This window comes from Monodelphis domestica, chromosome 5 (assembly GCF_027887165.1).
Source record: "Monodelphis domestica isolate mMonDom1 chromosome 5, mMonDom1.pri, whole genome shotgun sequence".
Lineage (NCBI taxonomy): Eukaryota > Metazoa > Chordata > Mammalia > Didelphimorphia > Didelphidae > Monodelphis > Monodelphis domestica.
Window position 1 is genome coordinate 165,847,374 of NC_077231.1, and position 14,762 is coordinate 165,862,135.

General features: G+C 33.2%; 1 protein-coding gene across 5 annotated transcripts in view; it reads left to right on the forward strand.

The window, feature by feature from the left end:
- Positions 1-14,762, forward strand: part of FAM185A (family with sequence similarity 185 member A) — a 104,501-nt gene that overhangs the window by 13,906 nt on the left and 75,833 nt on the right. For all 5 annotated transcript variants that reach the window (XM_001371129.4, XM_016426067.2, XM_007504056.3 and 2 more), the window contains one exon: positions 5,812-5,950. In XM_001371129.4, coding sequence (XP_001371166.2) covers positions 5,812-5,950 — 139 coding nt within the window. The remainder of the gene's footprint in view (positions 1-5,811; positions 5,951-14,762) is intronic.

Genomic DNA, 14,762 nt, shown 5'->3' on the forward strand with positions numbered 1-14,762 from the left:
ATTATTTTAATATATTATTTGAGTTTCCTTCTATTAAAGCCCCTGCTCAATACCTCATGGGAGGCATGGAGCTTCCAATGTGTGCACAAAGTAGAAACCCTCTCAAACTTCAAAATGTTTTGATAGTGCCCCAGGGGTGGATTATGTAGACTGAAGGCCTCCTTCACTGGTGTCAGAGAGGCTCTTTCTGAAGGTTATATACCAGCTAATTTTTTTAGGGGGGTGGTGTTGCAGCAATTCATTAAACCATCCAGTAAAGTATAAGTAACAGTAATTCCTTCAAGAGAACACATAATTCTCTTGGCAAATATTATAAGACAAAAGAAAATGAATCAGTGCCTGAGTAAATGCAGAATCCTTTTGACACTTAAAATAGAAAAAAAATAACAGGAAACCCTATAATATTTTAAAAGAGATATGAAATCCACAAAAGAAAAAATATGAATTGACATAATATAGCCCAGAATTTAAAGTTTTCTGTGCAAAATTTTAAAACTTAATTAGCAAAATAGAAAAGAAGATAATGGAAAATCTGTGACAAAATGAGAGGTTAATATAATTGGAACATAAATAATGAAGCATAATTAAATCTGGCAAAAGAGAAACAAAAATCAACTTTAAAAGAACTCATGAATTATATATGAACCAAAATAATTAAGCTGGAAAACAAGATGAACAGAGAGAACTTTAGGCTCATAGGTTTCCCAGAAGAACATGACAAATAAAAAAATCAGAATATCATAATACATATAATAAGAAAATGAACTCTGTGAAATAAATATCACAAGTATTATCCTAAATTTACAAATGAAGAAAGAGAGGCTCAAAAAAAAATAATTCAACATCACCAGTGGATTTTGTATGAACCTATGGTCACAATAAGTGCCAGAAGCAGGACTGAAATCCAGGTCATTCTGGCTCTGCCTACAATAATATTATGTAATTTATATTAAAAGTAATAGAAGATGAAAATGTGATTATTTAGGTCAGAACATTAAATGGGTTGAGTATTTTTTCAAGACTTGAACATTCTAATTGGTATATTAAGCACCTTCTAGGTATTTAATGAATAAGTGAACACATTTTGTATTATAGGGAAATTTGAAGGATGAAGTGATAAATTTATGTTACTTCAATATTTTCCACAAGATGGCACTAAATGATAACATTTCTAGAAAGATGTTTCCTTCATTTTCTTTATTATTATCAACAATTTCCAATTGTTGCTTTATAAATGATAATGACATTGCATAGAATTGACAGGAGGATGTAATTTTAGAGGTAGAAGTATATAATAAAAATTGTTTAATATATTTTAATGGGTTTATGTCTGTAGATTTTTATTTCATTTTGGTTTTCTAACATTGCCCAGAATCTTTCAGTATAAATTCGGGAAATGACATATAACTCTCTGGTAGCCAATTTTATCTTTAGATTTTTGTTGGAATGATTTTTTTAAACCCTCATTTTCCATTTTAGAATAAATACTGTGTTTTGGTTCCAAGGCAGAAGAGTGGTAAAGGCTAGGCAATGGGGTCACAGAGCTAGGAAGTGCCTAAGGCCATATTTGAACCCAGGACCTCCCAACTCTGGGTCTGACTCTCAATCTACTAAGCCACCCAGCAGCCCCTGTTGGAATAATTAATCAAAGTAGCTTATAAAGTTGATTGTTACCTCTATATAGTATTATTTTTTTAAATATTCTGTGAATAAACAGTAGTAAACTGTTTAAACCAAATTTTGGGCTTTGATTTTACTAGGGTCTGTGAATTTTTAAATATATTTTAACTGCATTTTAATATAATCAGTTTCCTTTGTGATGTATTTTATGTATTTAAATTTTAATTCTGAGGTGTGCCTAGACTTCAGCAAACTGCTACAGGAATCCCTGACTCACCAAAAAAAAAAGGTTAATAATATCTGCTTTAGGGTAAGAGATTCAGCACAGATCTTAATAAAACCCAATAGCTTAAGAACCATATAATCTAAGCTATTCATTTTATTGACGAGGACACTGAGACTCAGATGAACTAAGGATTATGAAAATGCACCAAAAAGTACATTTGTTAACCGCATCGCAACTTTGTTAGCTAGTCCATAAATACTACCTTCCAGATTAATGTTCTCTACAGGGATGAAATAAAAACTAATGAATAAACAGTCAATAAATAGTTATTAAATGTCTGCTCTGTGTTAGGCATCATGCTAAGGAGCAAGAGGCAACCTCTGCTTTTGAGGAACTCAGCAGTCTTAATAGGAGAGACAACCTGTAAACAGCTATGTACAAACAAATTATACACAGGATAAATTGGACATAAGCAACAGAGGAAAGCCACTAGGATTAAGAGGTTTTGTAAAATGCTTCCTGTAGAATGTGAGATTTTATCTGGGACTTGAAGGAAGCCAGGAAAACCAGGAGGCTGGGATTAGGAAGAGGAGCATTCTAGATGCTGGAGACCCCAGAGTTGGGGACCTGAGGTGTCTTGACCAAGGAACAGCAAGGAGACTGGTGTCACTGGTTCTTCCAAGTAGGTGGAATACAAGATACAAGAAGATTTGGAAAGGGTGGGATAGCTTAATGAAGGGTTTTGAATGCCAAGTAGGATTTTATATTTGATCCTGGAGGTGATAGAGAGCTACTGAAGTGTAAGTAGAAGAGAGGGGATTACATAGACAGACTTATAGGAAGATGACTTTGTGTGTATATGAAGAATAAACTAGAATAGGGAGAGACTTGAAGTAAGGAGTCCATCCAGAGAACTATTGTAGTAGTCTACTTGTGAGGTGAGCAAGACCTGCAGCAGGATAATGACCCTGCCAGATGAGAGAAGGGGGATGTGTAAGGGGCATAGTATAAAAATAAAATCAATAGGATGTGGCAGTGGATGAATTTGGGGAGTGACAGTAAGGAGTTAAGAATGCTGAAAATGACTAAAAGTTTAATGATACCCTAAACAAGTAATAGAAGTTAGAAAGAGAAGAAGGTTTTGGGGGGCGGGGATGACGTTCAGTTTTGGATATATGGAATTTAAGATGTCTCTACAACATCCATTTTGAGATATTGTACAGGAAATTAGAGTTGTGATTGGTAGCCAGCAGAGAGGTTAGGACTGGTTAAGTAGATTTGAAAATCATCAGTATTGAGCTAATTGAATCTATAGAAGATGATGAGATCACAAAATGAAATATTATAGTGGGAAAAGACAATTGGGCCCAGATGGAACCCTATGGGATGTTCACATTTAACAGCTGTAAACTGAAGTCTTTAGCAAAGGAGACTGAGAGGGAGCAGTTAGATAGATAGAAGGAGATTCAAGTGGGTAGAGTGTCTAGCAGAGAAAATCAAGGAGAAGAGGGTGATGATTAGCAATATCAGACTGTAGAGAGATAAGTATAAAGATAAAGGAAATACCATTATATAGGACAATTAAGAGAATCTTAGTAACTTTAGAATGTCTGATGAAAATCTGGACAAATTTGCTATTCTTTTTGAATCACTTCTTCGTGTTTGTTATTTTTAGAATGTCCACAAAAATATACACACACACACACACACACACACACACACACACACACACACACAGAGTCCAAGCTCATGAAAAAACCTAGCCTGAATTATTCTTGGATTAAATTAACTGTACTACTGATTGCATCAGAGAAGTTAAGCTAGAGCCAACTCTATGTATTTATAGTTTTCTTGACCTGTTTTCTCTTTCTCCATAGCCGGAGTTCTTAACCTGATTGTTTGATTCTTTTAAAAATATCTTGATAATTAGTAGTGGTAGTCTCTCGGTGACTGAGAATGACAAAATAATACTTTATATAATTACTTCATATAAAGTATTTATATAAATGCTTTAAATAATAACTTCAGTGTAATTGGCATTAGTAATTAAACAAGCATAATGCATTCAGTGAAATAGGATTTACTCAAAACTTCATAATAAATAGAATTCTACAATTATTACAAAAATGTTCTTTAGTCAAGTAAAATTTATCCTTGTCATTGTGACCATTTACAAAAAAACTTTCAATATAATGGGATTTACAGAACAAATTTTCACAGTTTTGATTTTTCAGTAAACAACTGGGAAATTCTTTATTCTTGGTATTGCATTGTTGAATTGGTGTTGAAAGTTAACACTGAGTTGGATTGTTTTCCTTAAAAAGAAACAGGCTAAAAATGGAACACGTTCTTGAAATGAGCAAAGAGACCCTTTAGGAAGTACAGTGATTTTATTTGTGTGTAACTAGAGATAGTGTTTCTACCCTGAGATTATAGTAAAATATAGTAATGTCTATGTTGTTCTGTATTTTTAAAAGAATAATCTCTACTAACTCAAAATGATGACCCTGCTGAGGTACTATAAAATTGTGAAGTACCTTCCATATCATCAAAGAACATGTCTTTGGAATTGCCTTAGTAAGGTGTATTCTAATTTTTATGCAAATACATAAATCATCCTTGATAGCTCTTTCCTAAGCAACTATATTTACTTTGGCAACAATGCTAAATAGTATGGATTTTACCACAGTAGAAATAACTTCCTCATGATAACCTCTTTGTTTTATAGTATGTAACATTTTTGGCTATTGTAATCTCTCAATTTACCTATTTACAGAAACACAGTATCATCAATTTAGGACTAGAATTGACCTTAATGGAAACATCTAGCCCAACATCCTTATTTTACAGATGATGAAATGGAAATGTAGGGAAGTTAGAAATTTGCCCACAAAGCCCCACAAATTGGAAGTAGCTTATGTTGGAATTCAGCCCTAGGGCCCCTCATTTCAAATTCAATACTTTGACTGCACAAGGAGTTTCTTCTCAACAATACTGTTAGAGTTATCTCTGAATTTTAAAATTCTATTTTAATTATTTCCAAGTTGACTTTAAGTGATTGTAACCCTAGCTTCAAAAAAATAAATACCCCCCCAAAACACAAAAAAAACTGAGACCCAGAGAATATAAATGACTATTTCAAGGTTCCCTAAAACTGACACTTATGATTTCCCAAGTCACTACCAATGTTATTTTTGTTATATAGACTAAAGTTTTCGAAAAATGTATCATGCTATCACTTCACACTACCAGTTAGTTTCTATGTTATATAATATCCTTGATGCTTATAACATGTTGGCCCTACTTTATTATCTAGGATGCAGTTTATTATAATGTAATAATAATAGCTAGAGTGGCCAGAATTCACAAATTGAAGCTCAAAGACTTTAAATAGTTGACCTAAGAATGAGGCCAGTGCATTTTGAAACAATTGAGCTAAAGCAGTCTGAATCTAAATCTGTTGTTTGTTTCACCCTATCATGCTAACAACCGTAGGAAGGAAAAAAAATAAGGAAAATATAAGGAAGATGCCATCCAAAAACTGCTGAGTATATTGGCATTTTTAAATGTATTATTTAACTTAAAGGTACTGTGGCGTAATAGATGGAGAGCTGACCTTGGAATTAATATAACAGACTTAGATTTAAATCCCAGTTCTCTCATGCTGGCTATGGCATTGTAGACAAGCCTTTACTTCTAACCAAGAAGGTGTCTAGACTATAAATGTGGAGTGACTGCTTATCTGTATTCACTGAAGGGGGATCCTTTCTCTGGGAGTTTGCTAGGCTAATGAAATTATAGTTTGAGCTCTCTCCCTCTAGAAAACTCAAATTTTTTTGGGGGGGGGGCATTAAGTTTGTTATGGGTGGTAGATTCTTTTGCAGTTGCTGGTTAATTCAGTAGATGCTATAATGGCTTTAAAAAAACTTTGATAATCAACTGATTTGAGTAATTTCTTTTAATAGACTGTGAATATAAATAAACTACAGGGGAGTTCTGTTAACATATCTACTGAAGATGGTTTGCTGAAAGCTGAGTGTCTGTATTCAGAGTCATCATCTCTGTCTTCCGCTGCTGGGGATATTACTTTGGGAAGTATTCATGGTAAGATGAAAGTGTTGAGATACCATTGCAGTCTTCTCAGTTAGCATACATGAGTTATTTTTCCTTACTTGAGAAAGGTAGAACTCAAATCGCATGTAAATATAACCTCTGAACAAATAGAAAACAGAAAACTGCCACAAGCCATAAAAGTTCTACATTGGCAGGAAACTGATATTATTAGATATGAAGCTTGGTATTTTTCTCTGGTGAAAATATTAGCTATTACCTATTTCTTATTATCAAAAAATACAGACTTCAAGGAAAAATGAAACATGGAGAAAAAATCAAAGACTTTATAAAAAGGGGAGAGACAGAAATAAAATTATCTTTTGCAATAAGTATAGGGTTTTAAATAGCTGCTTGTGTTTTTATAGAATATCCAATAGTTAAGCTATTTAACAAGATTTTTGGATAGAATCTGGGCGATGACATTCAATGATACTATATTTGTTCAGCATGTTTTCTCTTTATTTTTGCTGGCATCATATACTTATAGGACCCTGCCAATTTCTGCTTTCACTGAGTAGGTGGCATTTGGTTTCTTCCCAAAACATTTTTCTATTAAAAAAACAAACTCAGTAATAGGATTAACTTGGGCATCTTTTATGTTATTGGAAGAAAAAGGAAGGAGGTGGCATGTGACATTCAGTGTTCCTGATCATACCTTGATTTCTTTTATAGTGTTTTGACAGGTGATTGAAAGTCTAGTGAAATATTATAGACTCTTTGCTAATAGATATTAATGAAAATTATTTATTTTGGAAGAATCCTGGTATGTGCATTCACTATCTCTTGCTAAGATTTTAAAAATTTGAATAGCACACTCTTTTTTTCACAGGAATGAACATCCATTTCTCTTTTATAGTCAACTGAAAATGTATACCTTGATAGTTTAGCAAAAACCCAGATTTTAAAAATTGAAAAGTAATTAATAGTTAAGAAAGTAAAAAACAGTCTTTACTAGTCATCTTATACATCAGAAAAAATAATTATTAGCTTATGAAAGCATAAACAATACTTACTCATTACTTTATGGATTAGAGAATATACTGACCATCATTAGTAGTAGACATTTTCTTATATGGAGATGCCCTGTGTCCCTAGCATATCCTTTGCACCAGAGCAGAGTAAAATTTACCTCTAGGGAGAAAAAGCCCACAAAAACAAAAATCTAAAGATAGACAAATACATTGAGGATAATTAATACCTCCTCTCAAATGCCAAATGGTGATTTACTAACTAAATCAAGTTATGATATTTTGGATATTTCTCTATTCAAGATTACGTAGCCTCCAAGTCAGAAAGAACATAATTGCAATTTTTTTCTTTTAAACAAATAGTTTAGCTATTTCATCATGCTTTCAAAAAAATTATGTATGAAATCTAGAATTTTTAGCATTGTATATTTTTACAATGACTGCTTATTTTTAAAACAAGATTTGTTGCATTTGGAATGCACATATCTGTAATTCGTAATGGACAATTTATGTTAAGCAAATTGGCATTTCCTGTAGACAGATGTTACTTAAAATGGAGTAAAATAACAGTGTAAAATATTATTAGAAGCTTAACTTAAGGCTTGTCTTCTTTTATATGAAGCTATTTGTTGGACTTTTTTCTCATGTCTGTTTTTCTCTTCATAAATCCTGATAATCTTAAACCATAAACAAGATTTTTTAGTATTTTTGTATACATGTAATATACATATAACTGTATACTTTTCTTTTTCAAGATGGAAAGGGATGTAAAACAGTAAACAATGCTATATTTTGTAATGTTGCCATCATTGCACTGAAGCAAAGGAACTTTTAACAGACTATATTGTAAGGTTCTTAAACTTGTAATTATTTAACTGAAGGTGAAGCAAATTCCTAAAAATGAAAAGTTTTATTAGCATTAATCATTTTTCATGCTTTATTGGTTTTTATTAGAAAGGTCATTTTACATGGTGTAGTGGGGAAAAGATGTACTATAAATCAAGAGATATGCATTTTAATCTTACTATGTAAGTAAGATCAGGCAAGTAAAAAAAAAAAAGCTCAGTTATTGGCTCTAGGGTTTTACTTTCCTTATTTGTTAAGGAAATGGTCTTCAAGGACTTTCCCCTGTCTTTGACATTATTTGATTCTGGTATCTCAACTGGGAAAATATAGGCAGCCCCTCATTTACTAGTCTTTCTTCTATAAATACACAAGTATGATGTGGTCATTTGCTACTGGTGGAATTTTCCTTTCTGTATTCTCTCCCATTTTTCCATAATACCACAATAGACAATGCACAGGTCTTCTCTGGGAATTTATATGATTGAAATTTATTTCTCAGCACAATTATGAAATAATATGAATAGATGAAGCTTTCAGTTCAGTTTTTCCTATGCTTTCTTGAATATATTTTGTTCATATTCCACTAAATTAAGAAGAAGCAGTAAATATTTACAGTATTAAAATATTTTTATTATTACATACTCAATGTTCATAGCAAACATCAGTTAATTCCTAATCTCATCAAACATAGGATAAATGTCTTTCATCTGACTCAAATGGTGGGGGCAAAGGGTGGGATTTAGTCATTGTTTGATACTCTGTTATCTTTGGCTTTGTTTTAGCTGTACAAATATGTGTATTTATGTGTGTATGTTCATACATATATTATACTATTTTGGTTTTCCTGAGCTCATTTTGAATCGTTTCATAAGCACTTCCATATTCTTTGTATTTTTTATATTTTATATTTTTCATTGCTTTTATAAATTAGCTATGAACTTTTCCAGAGATCTTTTCCTCCTTTGCTTGATATCCTTGGGAAAATATTCTAGCATTGAGATTAGTGGATTCAAAGCATATGTCTTAGAATATGTTAGTAGATTGTTCTTCAGAACATTTCTACCCATCTACAGTCCCAACAACAGTATAACAGAGTGCTCAGTTCTCTGTGACCCCAATAATATTGAATTTTATCCTTTTTTTGCATTTTTGCCAGTTTAGTGGGTAAAGTAGCATCTTAAAGTTGTGATTGGCATTTCTTTAATTGTTACTTAATTTGAACATCTTTTCATGTGTTTAGTAATTAATAATTATTAATAGTTTGTATTTCTTTTAAAAATCATGTCAGTGACTTCTAATCATTTTTCCATTGAGAAGTATATATAACTATCAGTTTTCGTATACTAGCTGTCAAACCTTTATTGGATTTATTTAATGAATTATTTCTTACTCTACTCCTTTTTATATTTTTCTTTAATGTTATTTCTTAGTCTTCTTATTTTTAATTTAAAGATAGTACTTTATGTCGGTGGCAATATTATTTGTATGTTTACCAAGATATCTTCCCCACCATGTTACTTTTTAATATTAGGTGTTCATCATACAAGGAAAAATCACAATGATTTAAAAGCACAAATGACTTTAAAACTCAGGAACTTCATTAGAATCCCAATCTGCTACTGAACACTTTAAAAGAGCTTTTCTGCCACCGTTGGAATCGTGAATCTACCTTGAGTTCATAACTGTAGACAGAGAAACAACTATAAGGTGGTCCAAAAAAAAAAGTTTCTATCACCATTAGTGGATTATCTCTCTTGGGGTCACCCTGTCATTAAGTTGATGATGAGTGAACTTTAACTGTATTCCCTCTACATGCCTTTAAATACTTTATAATTTTAGTTTGGTTACCATTTGCTATTTATAAAATATGGGATATTGGTACTTAATACTTTTTTTTTAGCATGAAATACTTTGGAAAAGTGGAAGAATAGATTCTATAATATTACTTATTCCCAGCTTGCTTTGGAACCAAACACTTTAGGACTCTCAGACTTGACACAGAAGGTGGATTTTCTATTCCTTTAGCAGTAGCCCAGTGTTTGTGTTCAGCTTGCCTATAAAAATTATTCTATTTCTTTTGGGCCCAATTTTAGCCTAATCTACTGCCGTGTCAGCCAAGTGGAGAGAATATATAGAACATATACATGGAATATATAGAACATATACATAAAACAGAAAGATTCTCCTGCCCAGAGAAGTCTGAAAAAATTGAACCTTTAAGGGTCTTTTGATTGTTTTGCTTCCATTACTAGCATTTGATAGCTATTTGATCAAAATGACATTTCTTATGGTAAGAAAAATAAACCAATATTTTGTCTTTCAAATGACACCTTATTTTTCTTCCCTGGCTATGTTAGAATTAATGGTAGTTTATTAAGAAAATTTATTTTCTTGAACACTAAAATTTATGGAGAGCTTGCAGAACTTTATATATAATTATTACAAATCACAGTGTGAGACCATAAAATGGCATATGATCTATTGGATTGAATGTTTTACTGAAATCTACTTTTTCTTTTAAAAAAGTCACATATTTAAAGGTTTTCTTGGTAGACTATGAACTAAATTATATCTTCTGAGTGTTTAGGGTTGAAAAACACTTATTCAAAAGCCATTCCCATTTTGTTCTTTCTAAAAGCTATACTATTGATAAAATAAATATTACCCAAATATTCTTGTATTGTTGCTCCATTGAAGAGCTACATCATGACTTGTTTGTGACCCTAGTTTCTAGTAGGCTGTGCTAGTTGAGTGCAAAGTCCTACTAAGCAGAGTCCCAATATTACTTAATTGCAATGCAATTAAGGCTCCAAAATCTAGAGGCTATTGGCAGCAAGCAATTTTTAGTAAGTTTTTTAACCACTAAGCTAGATAGCAAGGAAAATTACTTAAAATAGGTAGCTACAAAATGGTATGCTTCCTTAGGTGAATTCTTTGAACTCCCTTTGAAGTCCTTATCCCTTATGGCAATATCCTAATACCTTTGTTTCTCACCACAGAGAAGTATCTGGTGATCTGAGTCATTGGTGTATCCAGACTGATAAAATCATAGATCCTTGAAGTTATTGAAATATGTTCTTGTTAAAATAAAAATTTTTCTCTTAATTGACATGCCCTTTGAAACATGATATCCCTATACTTAATGATTAGTAGCTGTGTCTGTATTTGGCACCCTTGGACACTCTAAACCCAAGTGCATTGTGGTTCCATTGACTGAATTATTCATGTCACCATGATGACCTAATACTCAATATTTAAAGTAAGGGAAATGGGAAAATGTAATGTCATAATCAGGAGATAGGCCATATTCTAGTTAGCCTGGAATGTGGATAACCTGAATGGAAATCTGAAATGAGGCCTGAAAGGTAGTTCACAAGCAGATAGTAGAATTATTTGAATGACAAAACAATTTATATTTTGTTCTGGAAGATAATAGAAAGCTACTAAAGGCTTTTTATTATAGAAATGTCACAGCTAGGAAGATTATTTTGTCATGGAAACCAAGTAAGCCATTATTGTAGTCCAGACAAGAGGTGATAAGATCTGATCTGATATGGTGGCTGTGGGAGTGGAGTGAATGGGGAAAATGTAGTGTTGATACAGAACTGACAAAATCTGGCAACAAATATATGGAGATAGAAGGAGAAGAGAGTCAAGAATGACTTGAGTGACTAATAAATGCAAATGGTAAATGCCCTTAACAGCACTAGGGAAGCCTGGAGCAGAGGCAGATTTCAGAGGAAAGATAACGAATTCCATTTTGGACTCCGTTTAAATTTGGAATGGTGAAGGGACATCCCAATAAAGCTTTAGTCCCAAAGTTCGGAAGAGAGAGTAGGTTGGAGATAAGTTGTGTGTGTGTGCACATGTGTTTATGTGTAGTTATCCATGTAGATATAATAAAGGCATGGATGCTACAGAGATTAATGATTACATGTAGAGGGAAAGAAGCAAAGGCCCAGGTTAGAGCTTTGAGAGCTATCCATGCTTAGGGGGCAGAAGGTGAACTGACAAAGGAGACTGAGGAGGAGCAAACCAAATAAAGAGTAGGAGACCCATTTGAGGGTAGTGTCATGTTGATCAAAGGAAGAGAAAGCAGAAGAGGAAAAGTAGTTTAACCACTTGGGGCCTGAGTTTCCTCATCTGAAAAATGAAGGAATTTTAACAATGATTTTTATTGTCATTTTTAGCCCCTTGTTTGATTTTTTTGTCATCTCAAATTCAGCATATGAATTTGTACTTACCATCTGTCCATTCTTACCAATTCCCCATCCTGATGTGCCTATTTCTGTGAGTGGTACTATCACCCTCCCGGTTCCCAAACTCAGCATCAATATAAACCAATTTAAAGAGTTTTAATTTTTATTAATTTTTAACAAATTCTTTTACTTTCTTGTTGTTCCACTAAATATTCTATCATGGGTTGAAGGTGATCCTAGTGTCCAGTAGGCTGTGCTGACAGACACCTGCTGAGGCCTACTTAGCAGAGACTTAACTAGGGATAAGCACCCAGTAATATGGCCTTCATCTCTTGTCCTTGTCCCTAGTGCTCCTCTCCCTCTCCTATTTACAACTACTAAAGCATCCTTTCATTTCTTTGCTCAAAGACTTTCAATGAATCACTATTACATGTAAAAAAAGAAAAACATCAACATCCCTTCATAGTCTGATAACAACTACTAATATGTACGACATACTATATGCCAGGCACTGTGCTTTGCAGTTGTCTTATTTAATCCTCACAACAGCCCCAGGAGCTGGGTGCTGTTATTATCCCAGTTTGCAGATGAGGAAAGTGAGGGTCACATTTGAATTCATGTCTCCCTGATTCCAAGCCTAGTATTCTTTCCATTGTTCCTCCTCCCTCTAGTCTACTCTTACCTTCCCCCTCTAGCTGAATTTCCTATTGTTCCCCAGTGCAAACTCTGTTCACCTTTGCCATGTACATCACCCCCTCTGCACCTTCACTCATGCTATTCCTTCTTATGAGGCAACTAGGTAGCACCACAGTGCACAGGAAGCTGGGCCTAGAATCAGTAGCTGCTCTCTAAATATGAGCAGTTATTATTATTGCCAGATATTATCAATTCTCCTGTCCTCGTCTAAATCCTGCCCAACTTGGATGGCTCTGATTCCATCCTACCCTCTCCACGATCACTCCAGCTCTCAATGCTCAATTCCTTCCTCTCAGTTTTTATAGCATTTGCCTTCACTGTTCATGGGGATCATAGCACCTAGAGTCCCTCTCTCCCAGAAATGTGTTGTAGCTCAAGAAAGATAATGACTTTAAGTACTTTATTCACCTTCAAATGCCATTTCAGTGCCAGTGATGATGATTTGTTTTTTTGTTCATTTGGAGAGGAGAACATATAAAATACTTGCTTTGGGACTACATATTGACTTTGGAGTCTCTTCGCAAGTGGGCAGGATATTTACACATTTTACTAGGTCTGAATATTTGGAGAGAATGTACAGAAAAAAACTGCTAAAAATAATGTTTAAATAACAGCTTACTCTATACCACACCTAACCAGACTTCTTATATTGCTTTTTAATTTTTTTAAGCTGAGTTTCTAGGACAAACCAAACTTTATTCCTACACTGACTCATTCCTTGTTCAGATATTTATTGCTGTGAAGTGCATTTGAATGTGTGACATTTAGAAACATTAGTGGAACAATAGCATGCCTTAAAACCCACCATACAAATCATTTACTAATGTTGTTTATCTTATATGCTGATGTATTGTTATTTAGAAAGACATGTGGAACATACATGATCTTTTTCATGGCAATGGATTAATTCTGAAAGAAGATTATTTCTTTGTGTTTTCAGGGTACTTTGCTGGAGTTAGAGTAAAAGTAATGCTGTTTAACTCTGTACTGAGGGAATGTTGAAGAATGTGGTAATGTTTAACAGTTCCAGGGATGACTATTCACATATACACACACTGAATGAAAAAACTTCTGAGGAAAAAAAAGTGGTTTCAGTCTCCCACATTCATCCTGGAAAATAGATTCTCATTAAAGGATGGAACGCTTCAGGACTTTTTCTTAGTCATATTTTAGTATGTACATTACACTCCACAACCAGAAACCACTTTAATCACTTCAGATGGAGACTACATAAATGAAAGAAATACTTGTTTTAAAACTAAGTTACTGTTCTACAAGGGATGTTTCAGCTTTTGATTTCAAAATTAACTTTCTTTGACATATAAACTAAAAATGTGCAGTGAATGCATTTGACTGAATTTTCAGCTCTATAGGATTTTTAAATTTCAGCTTTTATTCTGAACTCAATAAATACTAAATAGAATGCTATTTACATATACATAATAGACCAGAAAAAGATTTGACATGAAACAACAGATATCTATTATGTATAGTTTCCTTTTTTAGCATTTTGTAAAAAAATCTGTAGCTTTCAGGATTGTCTTCTCTGCTGTTTTCTGGCCACCTTTCTGTTCTCTCTCCATTAAAAAAAAAATATGCCTTAATATGACCTTCCTTATTTATTCATTTATTTATTTTGCTGCCACAGCCCTAAACCTCCTTTCCACCCACCCTACTTGGCAAAAGCAGAATAAAATGTTTATAATAAATATATAGTTAAGCAAAACATATTCTCACATTGTATATGAATGAGAGGTGGATAACAAACTTCATCATCAGTTTTCTGCAATTATGACTAATTATCATATTGATCAAAATCCTCATCTTTCAAAGTTGTTTTTTCTTTATAATCTTGTTATTGTATAAATTATTCTTCTAGTTTTGTGCATTTCATTCTGTATCATTTCAAACAGGTCTCACTAGGTTTCTCGGAGACTATTTTATAATATCTTATGGCGTGATAACATTTCATTTCATTTACTACCATAATTTGTTTAGCCATTCCCTGGTATACTGGTTCCTTTTTTGTTTCCAGTTATTTGCTACTACAGAAGGAGTGTAAGGGCGAAATAGGAAATTATGTAAAAGGTTGGT